Raw genomic sequence first — 19,413 nt, forward strand, 5'->3', positions numbered from 1 at the left:
CCATTCCTTTAGGCAGCGGGGTTGAATGAGTCTGTTGCTGAAGCTGCTTTTTAGCTTGTCCAGAGTTTTGTGGAGGGGGTGAGAGGCATTGTCCATGATTGCCAGCAGTTTTACCAGCATCCTTTCCTCCACTACCTCCTCCAGGGTGACAAGCTTAGAGCCAACAACAGACTCTGCCTTCTTGATGAGTTTATTCAGTCTGTAGGCGTCCTTCGTTTTGATGCTCGCACCCCAGGACACCACAGCCAAGAAGATGGTGCTCGCAACAGACTGATAGAACATCTGGAGCATCCGGTTGCAGACATTGAAGGACCTGAGCCTCCTCTGGAAGTAAAGCCGGCTCAGGCCCCTCTTGTAGACTGCCTCCGTGTTTTAAAGTAATATATTACATTACAATACTACTGTCTGTAATAAATTACTTATTACACTACGTTTTTGTTATTTTAAACAAAATTCCCAAATAACCTATATAGAACAATTAAATAGCCTAGACCTTTTTAAATAAATGAATGGCCTTGGACACAGGGATGAGAAGGCTATTATAAGATAGGAATAAATATTTTTAATTGTAGGCTCAGTCATATGAAACACAGTAGACCGATACCTTCTATAATTTAGCCAATAATGACATGACAAGACAAAGATCTCTTTTTCTCTGCCTTTTCATGTTAGTCCACAGAACAAGGAATGCATGGGCATATGTGATTCAAGAATGTAAATTAAAGTGCGCTCAAAGCCTCCTGCTTGGTAGCCTCCCATTTCAGATGTTCTCTGCCCACAATAAAGCTTTAGTTAGTCTTGCTGCTGGCCGGAGTGTGCTGCCGACTGTGGGAGCAAAACATTGACTGGCTGCTCTCATCGAAAACTAGCCAGTCATGTAACTCGGCAGTGTCAGCTCTTTTCCACTTCTACATTTCACCTTAGGGTCGTTCATTGGCTCCTCTTGATAAGCATGGCTGACATCTGCCATCCGCTTTACACTGGCAATGTAACGCCACATTGATGCTTAGTTCAGTTCATGCTGACAGCCATTGTAGACGTGCTCTCCGGCTTTCCTCCTCTACTACTGATAATGGCACTTGCGGCAGACTAGTGGCAGTGCAGGTGTATTGCTGCCCCCGACAGGTCAGTTGTATAACACAACTGAATGCTCTCTGTCTTAGAATCTCCTGTCCAAATTGCTAACCCATCGCTCTGGCTTGTGGGTTGATCAAATTCACCTAATTTCCGACCCTGCTTTTGAACGTCAGTAAAAACTGCCCTTCCCTAGCACACATAATTGTGAAGCATTTTTCTCTTTTGTTTCAGGCATACACCAAGATTTTAGAACTGAATGGATATAGAAAACACCCTCCCATAATGGTTTTCTTCCATGCAATAACAAAACAGTTATTCGCAAACAGGCCAGAATTTCTTACAAAGTGGTGAGTTTGAGTGGTGATTTGTTTTAATTTTTGAAATATAGTGTTTAAAAAAAATTGGAAAATATATATATATAATTTGAACATTGTCCTTAACACTTTAACACAAAAAGTCCATGGGAGCTAACTGATCGAATTCTAATGATACAAAGAATCATTCTTAAGGGGTTTGTGATACTCAGTAAACTGCATCACTTAAAAGCCACTCCTTTTGGAATGATTGTATTTGCAAACAGTGTGTGTCATGTGATCTTGCAATACCAAAGGTGGCCACCGTGACAAAATCAACTCAAATTCACATATCCCTCCTTCTCTAGCCCAGTTACCCCCAGGAGAACCATATGAGGGCTATCTTTCAGGAAGGATTCATTCACTCAAAAAATGTTGCTGATGATAATCCAGGCAGCAATTATGCATCCCATCACAATATAAATGGGAAAACAAGTACTCATATTTAACAACTTGTCTGCTCACGAGGGTCTTACCTCCATTATCCTTCAAGGTAAAATTTGGATTGGCTGGATGCTCAGCAGGCACATAGAAGGAAAACTTTCCATTTGCAAAGTTGTCTAGATCTGCTGCTCGGATGGTCTGAATCACCTGATGGAGATGAACAGAAGAGATGTAAAGGAATTAAAAACAACGGCCACTGAGAAGACAAGAACTGCAGGGAAGAATGTGTACAGACATGAAGATCAGTGAGGGAACTAAACAAGATAAAGAAACAAATAAGCTGCAATAAGTGTTTACTGTAGTGTTCAGAATGCAAGTACTATTACAGGAGAAATATTCAGGACTAAAGGTGAGTTTACTTGACTTATTATTTGATTTGTAGGTATTCCTCCTCTGTGTCTAATTACTGTCAGTTGATAAAGCCCATTAAACAGAGCCAATATAAACAGATTCAAATATAATATGCAATAAACATTATACATAAAATTGAATATAGAGTTTTAAAAATGTGTTACACGTCCCTTATGGGCTACATTGTGTGTTTTCTCTGAACAGAGCAAATTAATCACGTGTATGTATATTCAGCCTGCTTGTTGTACACATGAATGTTTGGTGGCTGGTAGATTGGAAGCATATGAAATGTTTTGTGCGACAATTAATAGTTTATTTTTCTACCATGTTCCTGCCTGGCTCATCAACTATAGTTCACCAACTAGCTCTGTGAAGAGTCATTATTTAACCAAGCTTCAACCACCACCTATTATGTGATGTGACCAGAGTCTATTGTGGAAACAGGTGCTATTTTGTATTGATAGATAGCCTATGAAATGGATGATAAATTCTGAAAGTGACAGTCAGCAAAGTATGATGAGGAAGTACAGATTACAATCAGTCTAGTATTAAGTGCTTACTTTTATGTTGCCCATAGGTTATGTCTTATTCTATCCATATTTGTTTTCTCATTTCACTGTATTGTGTTCCCTGCCTTAAGTCTGCTTTGTATAACAGCACACATTATTCCACAAGTATAATGGTGATTTGCTTCAATGTCTGCTTTTTCTATTGCCTGGTCTCTTTTGGGATAAAGGTTAATGTTCGTTATAACGGGATGGTACATGCTGGACACGCTGAAAGCTGAATTTCCATAAAGCTCAACACAAGCGAAAAATGTCAGCCTCAGCATGAGCTGGCTGCAGGTGATTTCAATAACCTGAGGGTTTCACACACAAATTGACATAAGAAGCAGTCTGAATGATGATAACTGTCCCAGCTTATGTTCTGACTTAACTTTTGAACTGAATCTTCTCAGTTCAACCTCAAATCTGAATAAAGCTCCTTGTGGCTTCTGTTTCCATATGATATAAGCAGATGTAGGATGGTTACTCACCTACTGTAATAAATTACAGATTGCCTTTATATCATTGCAAGTGGTAACACAATCCCTAACCCTCCCCTAAAATGGATCATTGTTATGAACATCATCCTAATTTATTAACAGTAATAATAACTTGAGCTGTAATCCATTCCAGTTGACAGCCTGCAATGTTAATCACATTTCACTACAGGCCACAAAATGTTTCTCAAGATCAAACAGGCAAAAAAAAACAAAAAACAAGTGGAAATTCACACTGTTGAAGTGTACTCTGAGCCTTCAGGCTTGTTAATGCCTCTCGTCTCCATGCGCTTAACACAGCAAACAAGAAATGAGTATTAAATGTACTGTATGCCCCCAAACCTAAACAGCCAGTCTCATCGTTTTGCAATCAATTATGCAAATGTAGTAGTCCCCAAATGCAGCAGCAAAAAAAATTGTCACGCCAGGAGTGACGTGCCCTGCATGAAAACTTCTCAGCATCAATTCACTACACTGCCAGCAAGATGAAAAAAGAGTCCTCTTTCCGCATTGACTGTGCTAGCATGTGTTGTCTGTTGCCTGAAGCCAAGCTAAATGATTACACACTCATACATACACACAAAACACACACACTTGAGCTTAAATTTGCATAAAAACCAAAGAAAGTAAGTGGTGGATGGATAATAAGAGAGAGTAGTATACGTATATAATAAGACATTGGGAGTGTGTGTGATTTGTGTGTGAATATACATATGAGGACAGCCATTGCTGTGCTGTAGATCCATTCCTTTCTGTTTCACTCAAAGAAAAAAGATGTGTTTTATTATCCCTGGTTCAGAATTGGCCCTGCTGTGGAGCAGAAAGGCTGGCAGTGTGGTGATGGCGGGGGGATGAGGGGGGAGATAGGGGAGGCAGTGAGGCAGGCCCGTGTTTGGGTTTAATATGATCGTCTCTACTGCTATCTGGTCGAGCAGCGGAAGCATCAGCGTGCTCTGCAGTCTGAATAATTTATGTGTTCAAGAAGCTGCAGAGCCTGCAGCTCAGCTGATAAATCCCCCACTGATGGTGTCAGACACACAACAAAAAGGCTACAGATCAACGTGAACATATGTGCGCGCCAGCATGTGTGTGTGTGTATGTTTGAGCAAGAGAGTCAAAGAGAGGATGAGTGTGTTTTCAAGCATATTTTCAGCAGTGTGTATATTTGTCTTTGTGTTTGAGAATTGAACATGAGGTTATGTTCACATGAGTCAGTATGGCTTTTACTATTACTATCACTATGTTTCAATATCTTTAATGATGTTCGACAGCTCTGTCAGACAACAACAGGACCAAATATTGAAGAGTAAACCTTAGTCGGTTAATGAAGGGACCGTCAATGACTGTTGTCACTTGTAGGTGGCTTTTCGACGGACTGAGCATGTTTAATCTGCGAACGTCAGTGACAGAAATCACTCTGATCGACAGTTCAGCTTAACCAATCAATCAAAATCGAAAAGAGGAAGTAAAAAAAAAGAGGGAAAGACTGTAGAATACTTCAGTCCATCAGTGTAGTATCCATGATTTCCCCCATTTACTGGGGTTTCTCCTAATTTTTTGCCTCCGCCTCTTCGGCAGTGTCATTTGCAACTTTTTCACAGAAATAATCTTGATTGCAGGTGGCTATATTAGCAAGAGTGGTGTGAAAATTACAGGCAAATGGTGCATTATCATAACAATGGGACGTAACAGTCAGCCTTCATCACCATTAGCTCTTTAATGTTGGATTTAATTTGATAGGATGTCTCTTGTACCTTCAGATGTACTGAGTGAGCAGTACTCAGACTGTAGGTATGAGCATTCTGCTACTGTGTCTTGAACCTTAATCTTAAAAGGATTTCTGTCATGTCCATTGTTTATCAATCCCTGATTTTGTATACTCAATGGATAAGTTTGATGGTTCATGGTTCCTAATGGCAGCCTCCTTGCACTAACAAAGCCTGGTAAATAAAGAAAAGTGCATCAACCCTGCTGTCCAGTAGGTGGCGCCTTGCTGAGGCGGGCCATACTATTAGGCAATCCAGGCATTTGCCTGGAGCCCGGGCCCCATACAAGGCCCTTTGGGGCCCCTAAATATGCCCTCTTTATATTTTGTCTTTCTGCCAACCGTGCACCCCCCTTCAGTTTGCACTACATGGACTATTCCATTGTTGCGCATCACGCTCATCACACTGTACGTATGCGTAAATGATTACAGCGTAAAATCCGAAACAGTAAATAGCGGGAAGAGAGAGAGAAGAGATAAATTGACAGAAATGAAGCGAATATACAAAAGTGGATCACAGAAAAAGAAGAAGAGGGACCAAAAGCTGGAGTTTATTTCAGAGCTGCCAAAGCAGTCAAGCTTTTTTACAGGAACCGCGGTGGCAGTGTATCAGGAGGAGTATCACTCCTGTCAATCCAAGTGGCTTAAAAAGTGTTATAAAAATATGTTCATACACATTCAGTTAAATATTACATTACTGTAAATAATGGTCATTTCTTTGTGTAGTGCATATCACGCACGGCCCTGTATGAAATAAGAAGAAGGTGTATTTGGATTGCTCAAGCATAGCTTTACCAGTATATAGCTCTATACCACCAGATAAATCAGTCTGCAAGGTATAAACTGCAAGTAACAAGACAGTCCTTGTGTCTTTCAATCTTTTTTCTTTTTCTAAATAAATCTTTATTTAACCCTGGAATAACAAATGTCAAGTCTTTACTGATATTGTATAACCAAGGTCATGAATCTTTGTCAAGATTATCTTGTCAGTGAGAACATGCATTAGTCAGGGGCTGAAGAAGATCAGGAAAACTTAAGTTGAAACAAATTCAAATCTATTTGCACACATCCATGCCTTAGGACAATATGAGAGTTTGCAATATCCATAGAAAGGGATGTGTAATCCAATATGGATTACACTGGCCGAGTGTGATGGAAGAAAGGAAGGATAGTGACTTTTGTTCATCCCTTGTATGGAGTATCTCATATGTGCTATAAGGTACATTAGACTGGTAGATGCAGGGGCCCCCAAATAACTGTTCACCTGGAGCCCCAAATGGCTAAGTTCGCCACTGGCGCCTTGTTGCCACAGTCCTAGGTTTGAAAACTCCCTTCTCCCATTGTCTGAGAGTACCTGATTGCAGCGTCAGGTCCACGCTACAGCCGGACACACGGAGAACCATAAAAACAGCTGCATGCCCTAACTAAAAACCAGTCCCATCATAACGTGTCAGCTTTTGTCTGTGCAGCTGTTACTCATATGGAGCAACCAAACATTTTGGATCATACTACGCCGCATTCTTTAACCCCGCTGGACGAGCCAAGTCTGTCCCATGTTTACCAAACATGTTACAGATCCAGAGGAGAGCTGTGCAACCCAGCCTTTCTCATCCCTGCAGAAAGATTTCCCCTAAGAAAACGCCTGCTTTGCCCTGTTTTCTCCGCCCACGTCGACTCTGCTGTTTCCTCTGCTACATGGAGAACAGCCACCGTCAGCCCGGTCGCAGGACGCTGTAGCCAGCCAACACCTTCTATCCATGCCGAGGGAGGGAGATGGATTAAGGAGGAGACGGAGTGAACTGCGCTGAGCAAAACCAATGAAGTACAACTGGGGGGGAACAAAAAAAACCGTGATGATTGAAGACTCGGAGCTGAGAGACTTGGAATGAAGTACGAGTGTCGAAACATCTAAGGTAACGTTAATATTAGCTAAAAACAGCTTTTTTCGTTGGCTGGCTATGCTTTGGGCATATTTAGCTTGGTTATTAACTGTCTTTTAATCAATGAACGTTAGCCTTATAAGCCTGTAAAGGCATAGCCCTTGTGTGTCATGATGTATTTTGAGCTAACATTACATGTTGTTAGCTAGCTATAGTAAAGAGGAACTAATATGCAAGCTTTTCTGCTGTTTTGGTAATGCTCCTCTCCTCCATGTGCATTTGTTTACAACAAAAAAGCGGGCTAAAAATCAATACATGGAGCGGTTGATAATGTTATATAACATATACGATGTTACACGTGTGTATTTGTGTAGTCTTAACCGTCATAAACAAAAGTTTGCCGGTTGCGGAGAGGAGAGGAGAGCTGGGACACCGGGGCGGCGACCGAGTAACATTCATCTCCGTCCGCATAGCGCTCTTCCTCCGTTATTGGAGTTCACACACACACACACACACACACAGAGAAGCGAGCAGTGCGTGGTAAAAGCAAAACTCATACTGTCCGATCGCGCCGCCGCCCCCCGCCGTCAGACGATCCGACCACTCGCCACAATGTCCTTACAAACCTGTGGGGAAACACTGTACACTGATGTTTCAAGGTTGGTTTTCAGCCATGAAACGCTAGGTGGAAGGGGGAGCATGCCTATGTTCCCACAGCCCTATGTTCCCACAGCCCTATGCTCCTACCCTAACCACTTCCCTAACCCTAACCTCTTCCCCTTCCCTAACCCTAACCACCTCCTCTTCCCTAACCTCTTCCCCTTCCCTAACCCTAACCACCTCCTCTTCCCTAACCTCTTCCCCTTCCCTAACCCTAACCACCTCCTCTTCCCTAACCCTAACCTCTTCCCATAACATAGGGCTGTGGGACCACTGGGCTGTGGGAACATAGGCATGACCCCGGTGGGGGGCAGAGAGCCTCCATTCTCACTCGTAACAACTCTCAAGTCATGTAGTTAACTATCACAATTATCACAATTAGTCTGGAGCTTTTTAATTAAGGTAAAAATGTAGCATAGCCACGGGAGAAATCCTGCTTAGTTCCTCGTTACCTAGCTATAACTTTCATCATGCTGCCGTTAAACATTATTTTAGCTAACTTGATCAACTCTGCATTGATTTCAGAATGAGGGAGTTTGAGGAGAAGGATGCACTGATAGTCCGTAAACTGGACTCAGGTTGTAAGAGCAGTTGGAGGTGGGCTTGGTTGAAAGTGGAAACTTCAATTGAGGTGAAGCAAGTAAAACATATGTTTCCATGTTTTCACAAAAATTGATAAAAGGGGATGCAAAAGAAATAAATTATGCAAGCAGGGGCGTGCATGCCCTATTGGCACATTGCCAGAAGGGGGTACACACACAGAGATTCACAAATATCATCACAACACAAAGTGTTGCCCAGCTCCTCAGAAGAGACGAGGACTCAGCATTGGCATCAACCAATGCGGCAGAGAAAATCAGGGAGAGTGCTATGCCTAAACTACCAGTAGCTATGTAGAATATACATTTTTCTTGTCAGCACTGCTTCCCTGGTATCTGTAGGTCTGATGCTGAAATTGGCTATAAATGCACACCCTGACTGTTGATAACGATGCTTGATGCATGGAAAATTAAGAGCAAAGTCCATGTAATTTTAAGAGAAAATGTCAGTAATGTCCTAAAAGCAATGGACCATCTTGGAGTTGCCCGTTTGGGATGCTTTGCTCATACACTACAACTTATTGTGAATGAGGGACTGCTTGTCGCAGCGCGGTGTGAGTGAAACGGTTGCTGTCTGCAGATAAATCGTGGGTCACTTCAAGCACTCGCCGCTTGCGTATTCAAACTTCGAGGACATTCAAGTGGAGCTGAATATGCCACCCAGTCGTCTGCAGCAAGATGTACGAACGAGGTGGAATAGTACATATTACATGATCCAGAGCCTCACTGCACAGAAAAGCGCCCTGTGTGCATACACAGCGGAGTACGACCTGCCAGCCACACTGACCGCAAGCCAGTGGGGGCTACTGGAAAAGATTGTTGCAGCTCTTGCTCCTTTTGAGGAGTTCACAAGGGAGGTGGGCACTTCATCAGCATCTGCATCTGACGTCATCCCTATCGTGAGTGTCCTTAAATGCATTCTCAGTCGAGAAAATGAGGCTGATGACGGAATCAAGACCATGTACAGGACCCTGCTTGAGGCTGTAAACCGACGTTTCAGAGACCTGGAATCCAAGCCAGTACACTCAGTTGCCACACTACTGGATCCACGGTACAAAGACAGGTGTGTGAGGTTTCCTAACTATAGAACTATTTGTGTGTGCGTCTGTGTCTGTCTCTTCTGTCCGTGTGTGTGTGTGTGTTTTACTCTTGTAAATCTAAAACAGAAATACATATTTCATTTTCAGACTGGATTCATCACTTGATCTTGAGGGCAGAAAAACTTTCAATGTTGTATGTTAATTTTTGTCGTTACAGGTAAATGCAGAAGCCTCAACACAGGGAAAGGATGCATTATTGGCAGAGGTTATGAAGATGGAGGAAGTGATGAGGAAGACCAGGGGAACAGCCTCTGAGCCAGCAGAGGGGACTTCTTCCACCTCAGAGCCAGCAAGGGGGGCCTCATCTACCTCAGAGCCAACAAAGAAGACCTCATGGGTAGAGGCTACAAGCAAGAGCAAACTTGGAAGCATTTTTGATCCTGGAGGAAAGTGCACCTGGTGCGGAGTCCACCACCACAAATGTACGTGTTGAAGCGCAGACCTACTTCAGTGAGCCAAATATTCCACGTTCGGACAATCCACTGCTGTATTGGAAGATCAACCAAACTAGACTGCCCTCCCTGGCAGTTACGGCAAATAAATATCTCAGTGCACCTTCAACAAGTGTGGAGAGCGAGAGGCTCTTCAGCACAGCCTCCATTATTATCGATGAAAGAAGGAGCAGACTGACAGCTGAAAAGGCTGAAATGTTAATATTTCTGAAGAGGAATCTGCCTCTCATGTTGAAGTGACCAAATGAATGTGAGAAAGGAATGTAAAAGCAAGCGTTTGTGACAGTTAAAGCAGCTATATGTCCTATAGCCTTCAATGCAACATTGGAATTGAGTCCATTCTATATCTAGTTTGATATGGATGTTTTACAGTTCAACCCCAGAGGTTACATGTGAAAAAAGAAACATTCAAGTTTGTAGTTTGCACTGATTTGAAGTCTAAATAAAGAGCTTATGGCTTTAGGCAAATCATGGGCTATTTTATTTCTTCCTTTAGGGGAGCAGAATATTTGTTGCACAGTTTGACCATGGTGTTTTTAGATGTCCATATTAAGCAAAGTACCTCTATACAAATTATATGTATTATTAACAACTTAACTGGAGAAAAGAAGGTATGGGACTGATATCGGTATCGGCAGATACTCTTAGTTGCAATATCGGTATTGGACATGAAAAAGTTGTATTGAGCAATCCCTACCTTTTTTTGTCTTGTTGTTCTGCATGCTAGTTTCCGTACTTAATTTGGCAGCCAAGTTTCAACGCTGACTGAGTCTTTTACAACTTTGTTACAAGTTTATACAACCTTGTAGATTTTTTTTTCCTGAAGACACTGAAAGTTTTTTTTCCATCGATCCGCCTGAGAGAGAGATCCAGACAGTCTGCCCTGTCCTATACCTCCACAACTCAGCTTTTTCTAGTGGAAAAGTCTGCTGGCTGACTTCCACCGCTGAACCACTGCAGGAAAGATACCCAGTAGAACTCGCCGTGAAGAGGTTTCCGACCACCACATCCAGTGCTGTGGGTTCCGACCAAGCTCAACGCCTGCCCTGCCACCGCAGCTCAAAGTAGGCACAAACCATCTTTTTAAACTGGTCATGACTGGGTTGATGTCAAAATAATTAAAATTTAAAATAATAAAAACAATAATAATCTTACCGACAGTAATTCCTCCTCCAAATTTCACATCTCCCTTCAATATTAGTCTCTAGAATCTGTATTGAACAGATTATTTAATCCTCATTTATTTATTTCATCATTACCTGTTCATCATTCCAATCCACTATCATACATTTTGATTGCTTGTATACGTTAAATATTCATGTTTGAAAACCACTTCATTTCAGTCATTGGATTAGTATTTAATCAATTAATAAATATTTTCATTTAGACCCAGTCGTTGTTCTGTGTATTCCTTTGTAGTGGAAAACGGAGATCACATTAATCGAGAAGTCCCACTTTTGGAAATTTGACTGATAATGCAATAGATTATTGATTTCATTTCATTTTTCCTCTTTGGAGGTGTGCCCCAAAAACGAGTGCAAAACCTTTGAGATTCCCCCACAAATGAATTTGACTTTAACATCAGTCAAGCCTGACAAGATTAAAATATCTGAACTGCGTTGAGCAATGAGGAGACTGTTATCTTCTTCAAATTAATATCAAATAATCCAAAATGCCATATTTTTTTTTACACACATAAATATTTTTTCTCCACCATACTTTTCTTCAGGTTGGAATGGAACTCTTTTAATTACACCATCTGTGCCTTCCTCCACTACAATGGTGTAATGGCAACCAACTGGAGAAACGTAGCCAGAATCGTGCAGCTCTAGTACCTATGATGTTCTGGGTGGTTTGATTCACCCACTGTAGAGCCTTCTGTCCTGTCCTGAATGAACCGTGCCAGTTTCTGATGTTTTCAGTAAAAATGCTTTCTATCCTATTTCACATTTCAAATATAATTATAATAAAAAAAGCATTTGCTTTGTATATGACATTCAGGTTTATACTATGCTGTCTGTTCCTGTTGATTTGAGACACTGTGGTACATTTGATGTTTCCTACAGGCTTCAGTGAACAGAAATGCCACAAGTTCGTGAATTTTTGAGGTCAGCTTTTCGAAGCCACCTCACAATAGGTGATGGAACTTGGACACAAATGGATTTCTGAACTTTTTAGATTTTTGTTTTTTCCATTCACCAACTGCTAAGCATCATCATCCAGTTACAGCAGCAGTTGCAAACCAAACACACGCAGAGGGTTTTTCTTTTTTTTTCTCCTAAACACAAGCATCAGTAACCCACCTGTCCAGTTTTGGTGCTCTCACACACTATGATGGCGTTGTTGCCCCCAGAGATGGTTGGAATGTTGTCATTGACATCCAGAACCTGGATGGTGACTGGGACGTGACTCACCAAACGAGGGTTATCTGAAAATGGACACAAGAGACAGCTTTAAGTGTGTTTGTTTTAGTTTTTTTTATTATTTAATCTGTAACTAGGTTGATTTAACTTATTTTATAGTAGCTGTTTGTTGCTCTGTAAGTTTCACATTGCATATTGCAGGTGTGCCCAAAATTGCACCAGTGTTATATTTCATTATCACTGTTGAGAACATCAACAGTTCATTATATCCTGTTACTGTGCCATATTTCACATACAGTATACTACTGCAATCCTTATTAATCTTTACTGCAATAATTTAATAGGCGTGAATGATGTATGCATGAATGTGACTGTGCAACACCCAGCAGAAGCAACGATCAATTCATTAAGCAATGAAGGGAAAAAAAACCCAGAAGAGTCAAACTGCAGTTCTTCCAGTAATAGAATTTAGCTGCAGTCCCACCTGAATCCTCAATCTAATGAACATAATTATACCATTTTAAAGAGGGAAAACAGAAATGTCTTGATAAGCACCCCTCGCACCAAAATATCTCAGTTCAACATATACTTCAGTTCAACAACAGTTTCTTATAGAAAGGAGCAGCTTAAATATTCAATTATTACCATGTCACAACAATATTAAAGGATAACCCAGGCAAAAAAAAAATAGCATCCTTAATTGTATTAGAAATACAATGTAGGCACACAAATGTTTTTACAAGAATACTTTAACTGTTTTTGCTTAATTTAAAATATACTGCATCAGATCTTGATGAAAGAATTATTCAAACTGAAAATCTTTACTGATGTACATTGTATAATTTGTTGAGAACAAAATTACATAACAACGGTCAGTGAAAGACAAAATCATCAACCCACTGAGGGCTGGATTCAAAATCACACAGAAAGTCAAACAAAAAAATTAAAATCACAGGCTGATCCAACCTGCGTGAATTTTATCACGGCAACTCATAATGTGTGTATGGCCCCCATGTGCCTATATGCACTTCAGACAATGTATGGGCACGTTCCTGATGAGTCGACAAATGTTGTCCTGGGGGATCTCCTCCCAGACCTGGATCAGGGCATCAGTGAGCTCCTGGGCAGTCTGTGGTGGTACTTGGCAGCAGCAGATGCACCGCTACATAACGTCCCATAGGTGCTCAATTGGATTTAGGTCAGGGTAGCAAGAGGTCAGTCAATGACATCAATGCCCTCCATCTCCAGGAACTGCTTTCACACTCTGGCCACATTGTCCTGCACCAGGAGGGACCCAGGGCCCACTGGACCAGCGTACAGTCTGACAATCACTCTGAGGATTTCATCACGGTACCTAACAGCAGTCAGGGTACCGTTGGCTATAGCCCTTTTCACACAGACACGCCGCATTATCTCCGCAGTGGAGGTTCGCCTATTCTTCGCCTTTGTTTGTTCACACAGAACCAAGCAGCTCCGGCGTAAAGCCGCACCAGTGTGTCAATTCATACAGCACTCCGGCGCTGCGGATCCAAAAGAGGCGTGACGGTACACGTCATGATGATGACGTCTGGGTTTTTTTCAACGTGTTTCCCCCGGTGTCCACCTGTTATGTTTCCATGAAAATGTTGCACCAGGTTAAAGCCAATTTCAAAAAAATGTCTGCAAAACAATCGACAAATTTTATATGTACATGGACAGAGTTGCCGCTAGGAGTACTGAGAGATTGCCTGGAGGCTGCCATACACATTTGGAAGGAGGAGAAAGAGAAAGAGAGAGAGCGGCGCTGTGGTGGCTGGTCAGCTAGGTGTGATTCTGTCATTTCCATCTCTGATGTCTGATTTTCCCATGTTGGGTCACCTGGCTGGGTCCAGCTCTGCTCCCACCTGTTAACAGCTCTGTGGAAGTATCCTGTAACGTCGATTTAAAACTGCTATTAGTGGACTGACTGGTTTGGCAGAACTTTGTTACAGAGGGATTCAATGAGACAAGAAAAGCCATTGAAATAATTTGTTTGTTCTGTACTCGCTGTAAAGTCCATTGATGTTCACTAATGTCCATACTAATACTTGAAGCTACTATAATGTGTATACAAATACAGGTGCAACTTAGCACAATGCTAATGGAGCTGCAATAAATAGGCCTATGGCTTACCTTACTTATAAATGTTCAGTTGATGTTGATACTAAGAACTACTGCAGTTACAAAATCACCTCCTTCAATGTCATGTACTGTTCTACCAATTATTATGTTAACTGACAAAATCAAATATCTGTCTACTGCTTAATTCTTTGCTTTGAGGAAAACAAAACAGCAGAATTAACAAAAGTGTGTGTGTGCGCGCGCATGTGTGCATGTGTGTGTGTCTGTTTGTGTGTGTGTGTGTATTCCACATTGTCTGACAATGATGAAGTCTAATGGAGGGTAGGGAAGTGAACTAAGGAAATCTAAAGTAAATAAATACTAACACTGACTTGGCCCCCTCCTCCCCAGCGTAACAACACCACTCTGACTGTACGACCCCTGACCACGGTGGCCAGAACACAGCCCTTTGCACCACCTGAAGCCCTCACACCTTGCACATCAGAAACATCCCAAAAAAACAGGCGGAGGACAAGCTCTCTGTAAATACAGACATTGCCACACTTGTTGTGGGTCACAGTAGCTCTTTATAGTGCAAGCTTTCCAAGAAAAGGAACATTCTCTGTCCTCAGAGGGACTCATCTGCAAACATGAGTCATCACCGGTTCCAAATAGAACATTTGCAAAATATTTGAGGCTGAGCTCACTGTGCTTTATTCTTTCTGTAAGACATTTCATAGATGTTTGAAGCCTTACAATCGGTGAAGGTTTAAATGCACCAGAATTATGATAGAATTATACCGAAAAAGAAAAGATGTGCTTTCTACTGTGACTCTATAGTTTAAATTGCACTCTCTGTGGCTGATATTTGACCAGTGGACGACAACAAACTGATAACAAGTTTTTTAGTTGACGCCAGTGAGCAGCTATTCCAGAGGAGTTTGGCACAAACCAATCAGTTCTGCTGCAGTCAGTTAAAAGTGTGAAACGTGGTTCTTACTGATGTGTTGATCTGCGTCAACATGATTTCATAAAGCCGATTGAAATTCACTGAAATGAAAGAGGCGACAGAATCTTTGGAATGGAAACATAATAAAGAAAACACAGTCTTCTGATGTAACGAGGTCACACAAGACCATAATGCTGGATATATGAAATGTCAATATGAAAAATGGAGGGCCATGATAATTATTTATGTCTGAATCATTTGAGCAGTCTTTATAAAGGCTGGATAAATGTGTACAGCAACAAAGAACCTTCTTCACTGCTGCCTCCTTCATTTCAACAGCAGCAAAGCAAACATGGTCCAGTCGCCGAAATGAGATGTTGGAAGTTTATGTTTCTGCAAACACACTTGTCACCAGCGTGCCTTTGATTGAGCACATGATGCCTATAAGAGTAATTTCAGAACTCGTAGAAGTTCTAATGCTTCATTAGTAAATATTTCTGTGAAATGGGCCAGGTATAGTTTTAAAAACTGATAACAATCTTTGCACCATCTTGGTAAGTACAGTCGTTGTTTATGTTCACTAGGGATGCTGTTTTGAGTGTTGTTATTTCGATGTTGACCAGAGCAGCTGGTGAAGCTTTATGTTCACATTTGGTTCATTTTTTGAAAGTCGTTTTTTTTGTTTTTTTCTGAAGAGTCCTCTTCTTGCGAAATGTATTGCTTTGACTTGACAGCATGTGTAGGCCCTTTCTGTTGTAGTTTTGCCTCACCTTCCTTATTTGTTATTGTTTTGACTGCCGAATATATAACTTTACTTACACCAAAACCATCAGGTTCTTATATTGCTTCCCTTTTCCCCTAGTGAGCAGGGGTGTAACATAATATTGCTGGTGTAACTCTCCATCACGGTCATTCCTGTTAATATTTCACATACTTTGAGCTAAAATTTCCCTACAACGACAGATTCACTTTTCCTTGTGGTCTATTCAGATAAAGTCATTAGATTTCATGCTCTATTCGGGATTTTTTTCCCCTTACAGTACAGTTAAACTTACAGCTGCTGGAGAGTAAAGTGGGTTTGAAGTCTTTTTTCATACTCTCTCCTGTCCTTAACTCTCTCATCTCTCCCCTCCCTGTCATCTCTTCTTGTCTAAATCCTTTCTCCACCTCTGTGCTCTGCTTTGATGGGCTCCTCTCAGCTCATCCCATTAGAGAAGGCTTATAGAGTGTGTCTGGAGAGCAGCTTGCCACTGCAAGAGACGCATTTTCTGATCGGATCTGAGTTACCTGAGGTCAGATACCACATCTGAAAAAAAAAAAACCCTCTTCTCTCTGCCTAATTCACCAGAGAGCTGAACTTTTTGATCCAGTCTCAACTGCAGACAGAATGAAGGTAACCTTTGCTCCTGACCTCTCTGCGACAAACCACTGCGAAGGAGATATGTAACACTGTGCTGACTTCAATAATGAAAGAGCAGAGGATCTGCGATGTAGACCAAAAAAATGGACACAAATACTCACATCAGCCGTTATAATGAGGCCTCTAATTTCATGGTGGTGCATCATATAGTGTATTCTACTGTTTGCTCTGGCATACATCACTGGGGTTAAGTTGTTTAAATGCTGCTGGACTGTGGATTTCTTTGTGAAGATCTCGGGTCGGATTTTCTGACTTTATGGACGTTCTTAATGCTTCATCTCAGTGGCTCCACTCACGGAGAGCAACAGTAGCTAACGTGTTGATGAAGGTTCTCAGTCATCCAGGTCATGGTAATTCTAAGTGCTGTATCGTAGGCAACTGGATGTGTTTCAGTGTCTTGAAGACGTTTCACCTCTCATCCAAGAGGCTTCTTCAGTTCTAACTAACTGGAGGAGCTGCAGGCTCTTAAACTCTGTGTGGGAGTGTCCTTACAGAGACGTTAAGGACACGTGTGAGCTCTGAGTTTCAGAGTTGTTAGGGCCACTCAGGCCCTCAGAGTTGTTAGGGCCGTTGACCCAACTCCTTGTGGGTTGCTAGGGCTAGGTGAGCCCAGGTGTGAATGGTTGTTAAGCTGTCTGGGGAGGGAACTCAGTACTGCACTGTAGGTGGGTGATATAAGTAATGTCGTCAGCCACCTCCTCTGTTCAAAGACGGTCCAGTTTGACATAGATGGATTCTTTTACTCTTTCAAACCATCTGTCTTCTCTGGACAGGATGTTTACATTGTTGTCCTCGAAGGGATGATTTTTCTCCTTCAGATGTAAGTGGACAGCAGAGTGTTGACCTGAGGAGTTGGCCCTCCTGTGTTGTGTCATTCGTTTATGGAGGGGCAGATGTATAGCAAAGTTGGCATAATAATATAATAATAAACTTTATTTATATAGCACCTTTAGAAGAGTTTACCAACAGTCAAGCCAAACACAAGGAAGTCTAGTCTAAGGTGAGTTAAAACAAGAAGGCAGAACACAAAATGTGAAAACACTGAAAGTCAAAATGAGTTAGTAACAGGAATAAAAGTGATAAAACAGGCAAAATCACAGAAAAGGAAGAGAGGGAGAAGAAAAAAATAATTCAATAAATAAAATAAAAATAGATCATTTAAAAAAGTAAATGCAAAAATAGAAATAAATAAAAGAATAAAAAGTAGGATGCTTAGAAAAGTGAGATCACATCAAGGAATTATTATGAGCAGTAAAAGGAGTAAGGGACAATAAATAGATTATAATAAGAAAATAAAAGCAGTAAAGGACAGTAAGAAGAAAGTAAAAGACATCACAAGGGAGGAGTTAAAAACAGATAGAGATCCCCTGTACACAATTACATATGATACCCATGTTTATTTCAGACTGAACTCTAAATGCCATTGCTACAGCGTGTTGTCATTTCATATTTTCCTCGTTTCATCATGTATAAAATAAAGAACAGCTCTCTGTGTTTTCTTTGTTTTGTTTTTTCAAAAACAACACACTCATCACATACAGTAGGCTATATGCAGACTGTGCACATTTATCTTTAAAAAAGAGCCTGAGTCAAAGTGTCACTAAGTTAACACAAAGTTTTATTGAGTGTTGTCCATTGATTCATTATTTACTGCATTTATTTATTTATTTGCACATTGATTTGTGCCTTGTTCATTGTCTTTGACATAAGACAAAAATAACCATACTGTAAGTGTTTAACAATAACTGTTCTACCTGGAGATGACAGGCAAGCTCTCACAGAGACCTGTGTGTGTGTGTGTGTGTGTGTGTGTGTGTGTGTGTGTGTGTGTGTGTGTGTGTGTGCTGGGATGGACAGCAGCTCTGGTGGTCGCACTGTTCAGCTTTATTAGGCTACATTATAACTGCTTATTCGTTAGTAGTGAGGATAATTTTAACACCAAGATCTATTTCGTAGGCTAACGAAATATAGGTCTGTCCAGTGGCAGCTTGGCATGGCAATAAACTAACCCTAACTTTAGATAGTCCTGAGTAACAAACTAATATCCAACCAGGATTTAGATTCTGACACACAGTAAACCTCTAATTAATGCGCTTCGACCCATGCTTTCATACCGACTGAGACAATTAGGAAATAAGCATGTCTGGTTCCAGAGCGAGGAGACAGCTCAGGGCTCTGATGTGTTCACTTTAGTCTGGACTGCTCATGTGTGCCACCTGGTGGTTGTTGGTGTGTACTGCAGCTAATTCAAAATCAGATGGATAAAATAAAGCCCCCCCTCCTTTTCTGCACCTTTAATTCCACAGCAATGGCATCCTCTGAAAGGAGAGACATCTGTAGTAGTTTTAGCAATTTAAAACTTAAATATTTTAATATTCAACTGGATTATGCAAATTGTGAAGATTTAATTTCCTCACTCGGAGAAAAAGAAGTGGCGCTCCGGTGCACTCCAGCAGCACTACACTGATGTACATCACCACTGTCACAAGCATAAATTAACCAAGCTCCGAACCAATTTTGTCATCATGCCTTTACAGGCAAAAATGTATTTATCGTCTCAATCTGGTGCTAAGAGTTTCATATTCTGAAAGCCAAGACTCATTTAAAATCAAACAAAACCCCCAAATGACCAAAAATCAAGATGTTAACATGAATCCGCGTTTATCTAGAAATGTGCCGTTGAGACATCCAACTGATTTTGATAGAGCAAGTCACAAATGTAGGCTGCTGTGACTTATTGAATAATTATGAGACGTTCTTCTGACCTTATTTATCCCAGGGTGCACAGAACAGCTTTGGCGCAAATGAAATCAAACAGGACATAGCTAGCTACTTCAGCCAGCCCACATTCATGAGCCAGCCTATCACACGTTAGCAAG

The 19,413-nt window shown here is 41.2% G+C and overlaps 2 protein-coding genes across 2 annotated transcripts in view; both read right to left on the bottom strand.

Annotated features, from left to right (window-relative positions):
* Window positions 1–19,413, bottom strand: part of LOC311267010 (class I histocompatibility antigen, F10 alpha chain-like) — a 501,763-nt gene that overhangs the window by 48,007 nt on the left and 434,343 nt on the right. The window lies entirely within an intron of this gene.
* LOC311266492 (cadherin-18-like) overlaps window positions 1–19,413 on the bottom strand; it is a 211,747-nt gene that overhangs the window by 22,411 nt on the left and 169,923 nt on the right. Inside the window, exons 9-10 of the mRNA XM_084368883.1 lie at window positions 12,027–12,151; window positions 1,907–2,021 (exon numbers count right to left, since the gene is read on the bottom strand). Of these exons, the coding sequence (XP_084225009.1) occupies window positions 1,907–2,021; window positions 12,027–12,151 (240 nt within the window). The remainder of the gene's footprint in view (window positions 1–1,906; window positions 2,022–12,026; window positions 12,152–19,413) is intronic.

This window comes from Pagrus pagrus (assembly GCF_965226575.1).
Source record: "Pagrus pagrus genome assembly, chromosome: 12".
NCBI lineage: Eukaryota > Metazoa > Chordata > Actinopteri > Spariformes > Sparidae > Pagrus > Pagrus pagrus.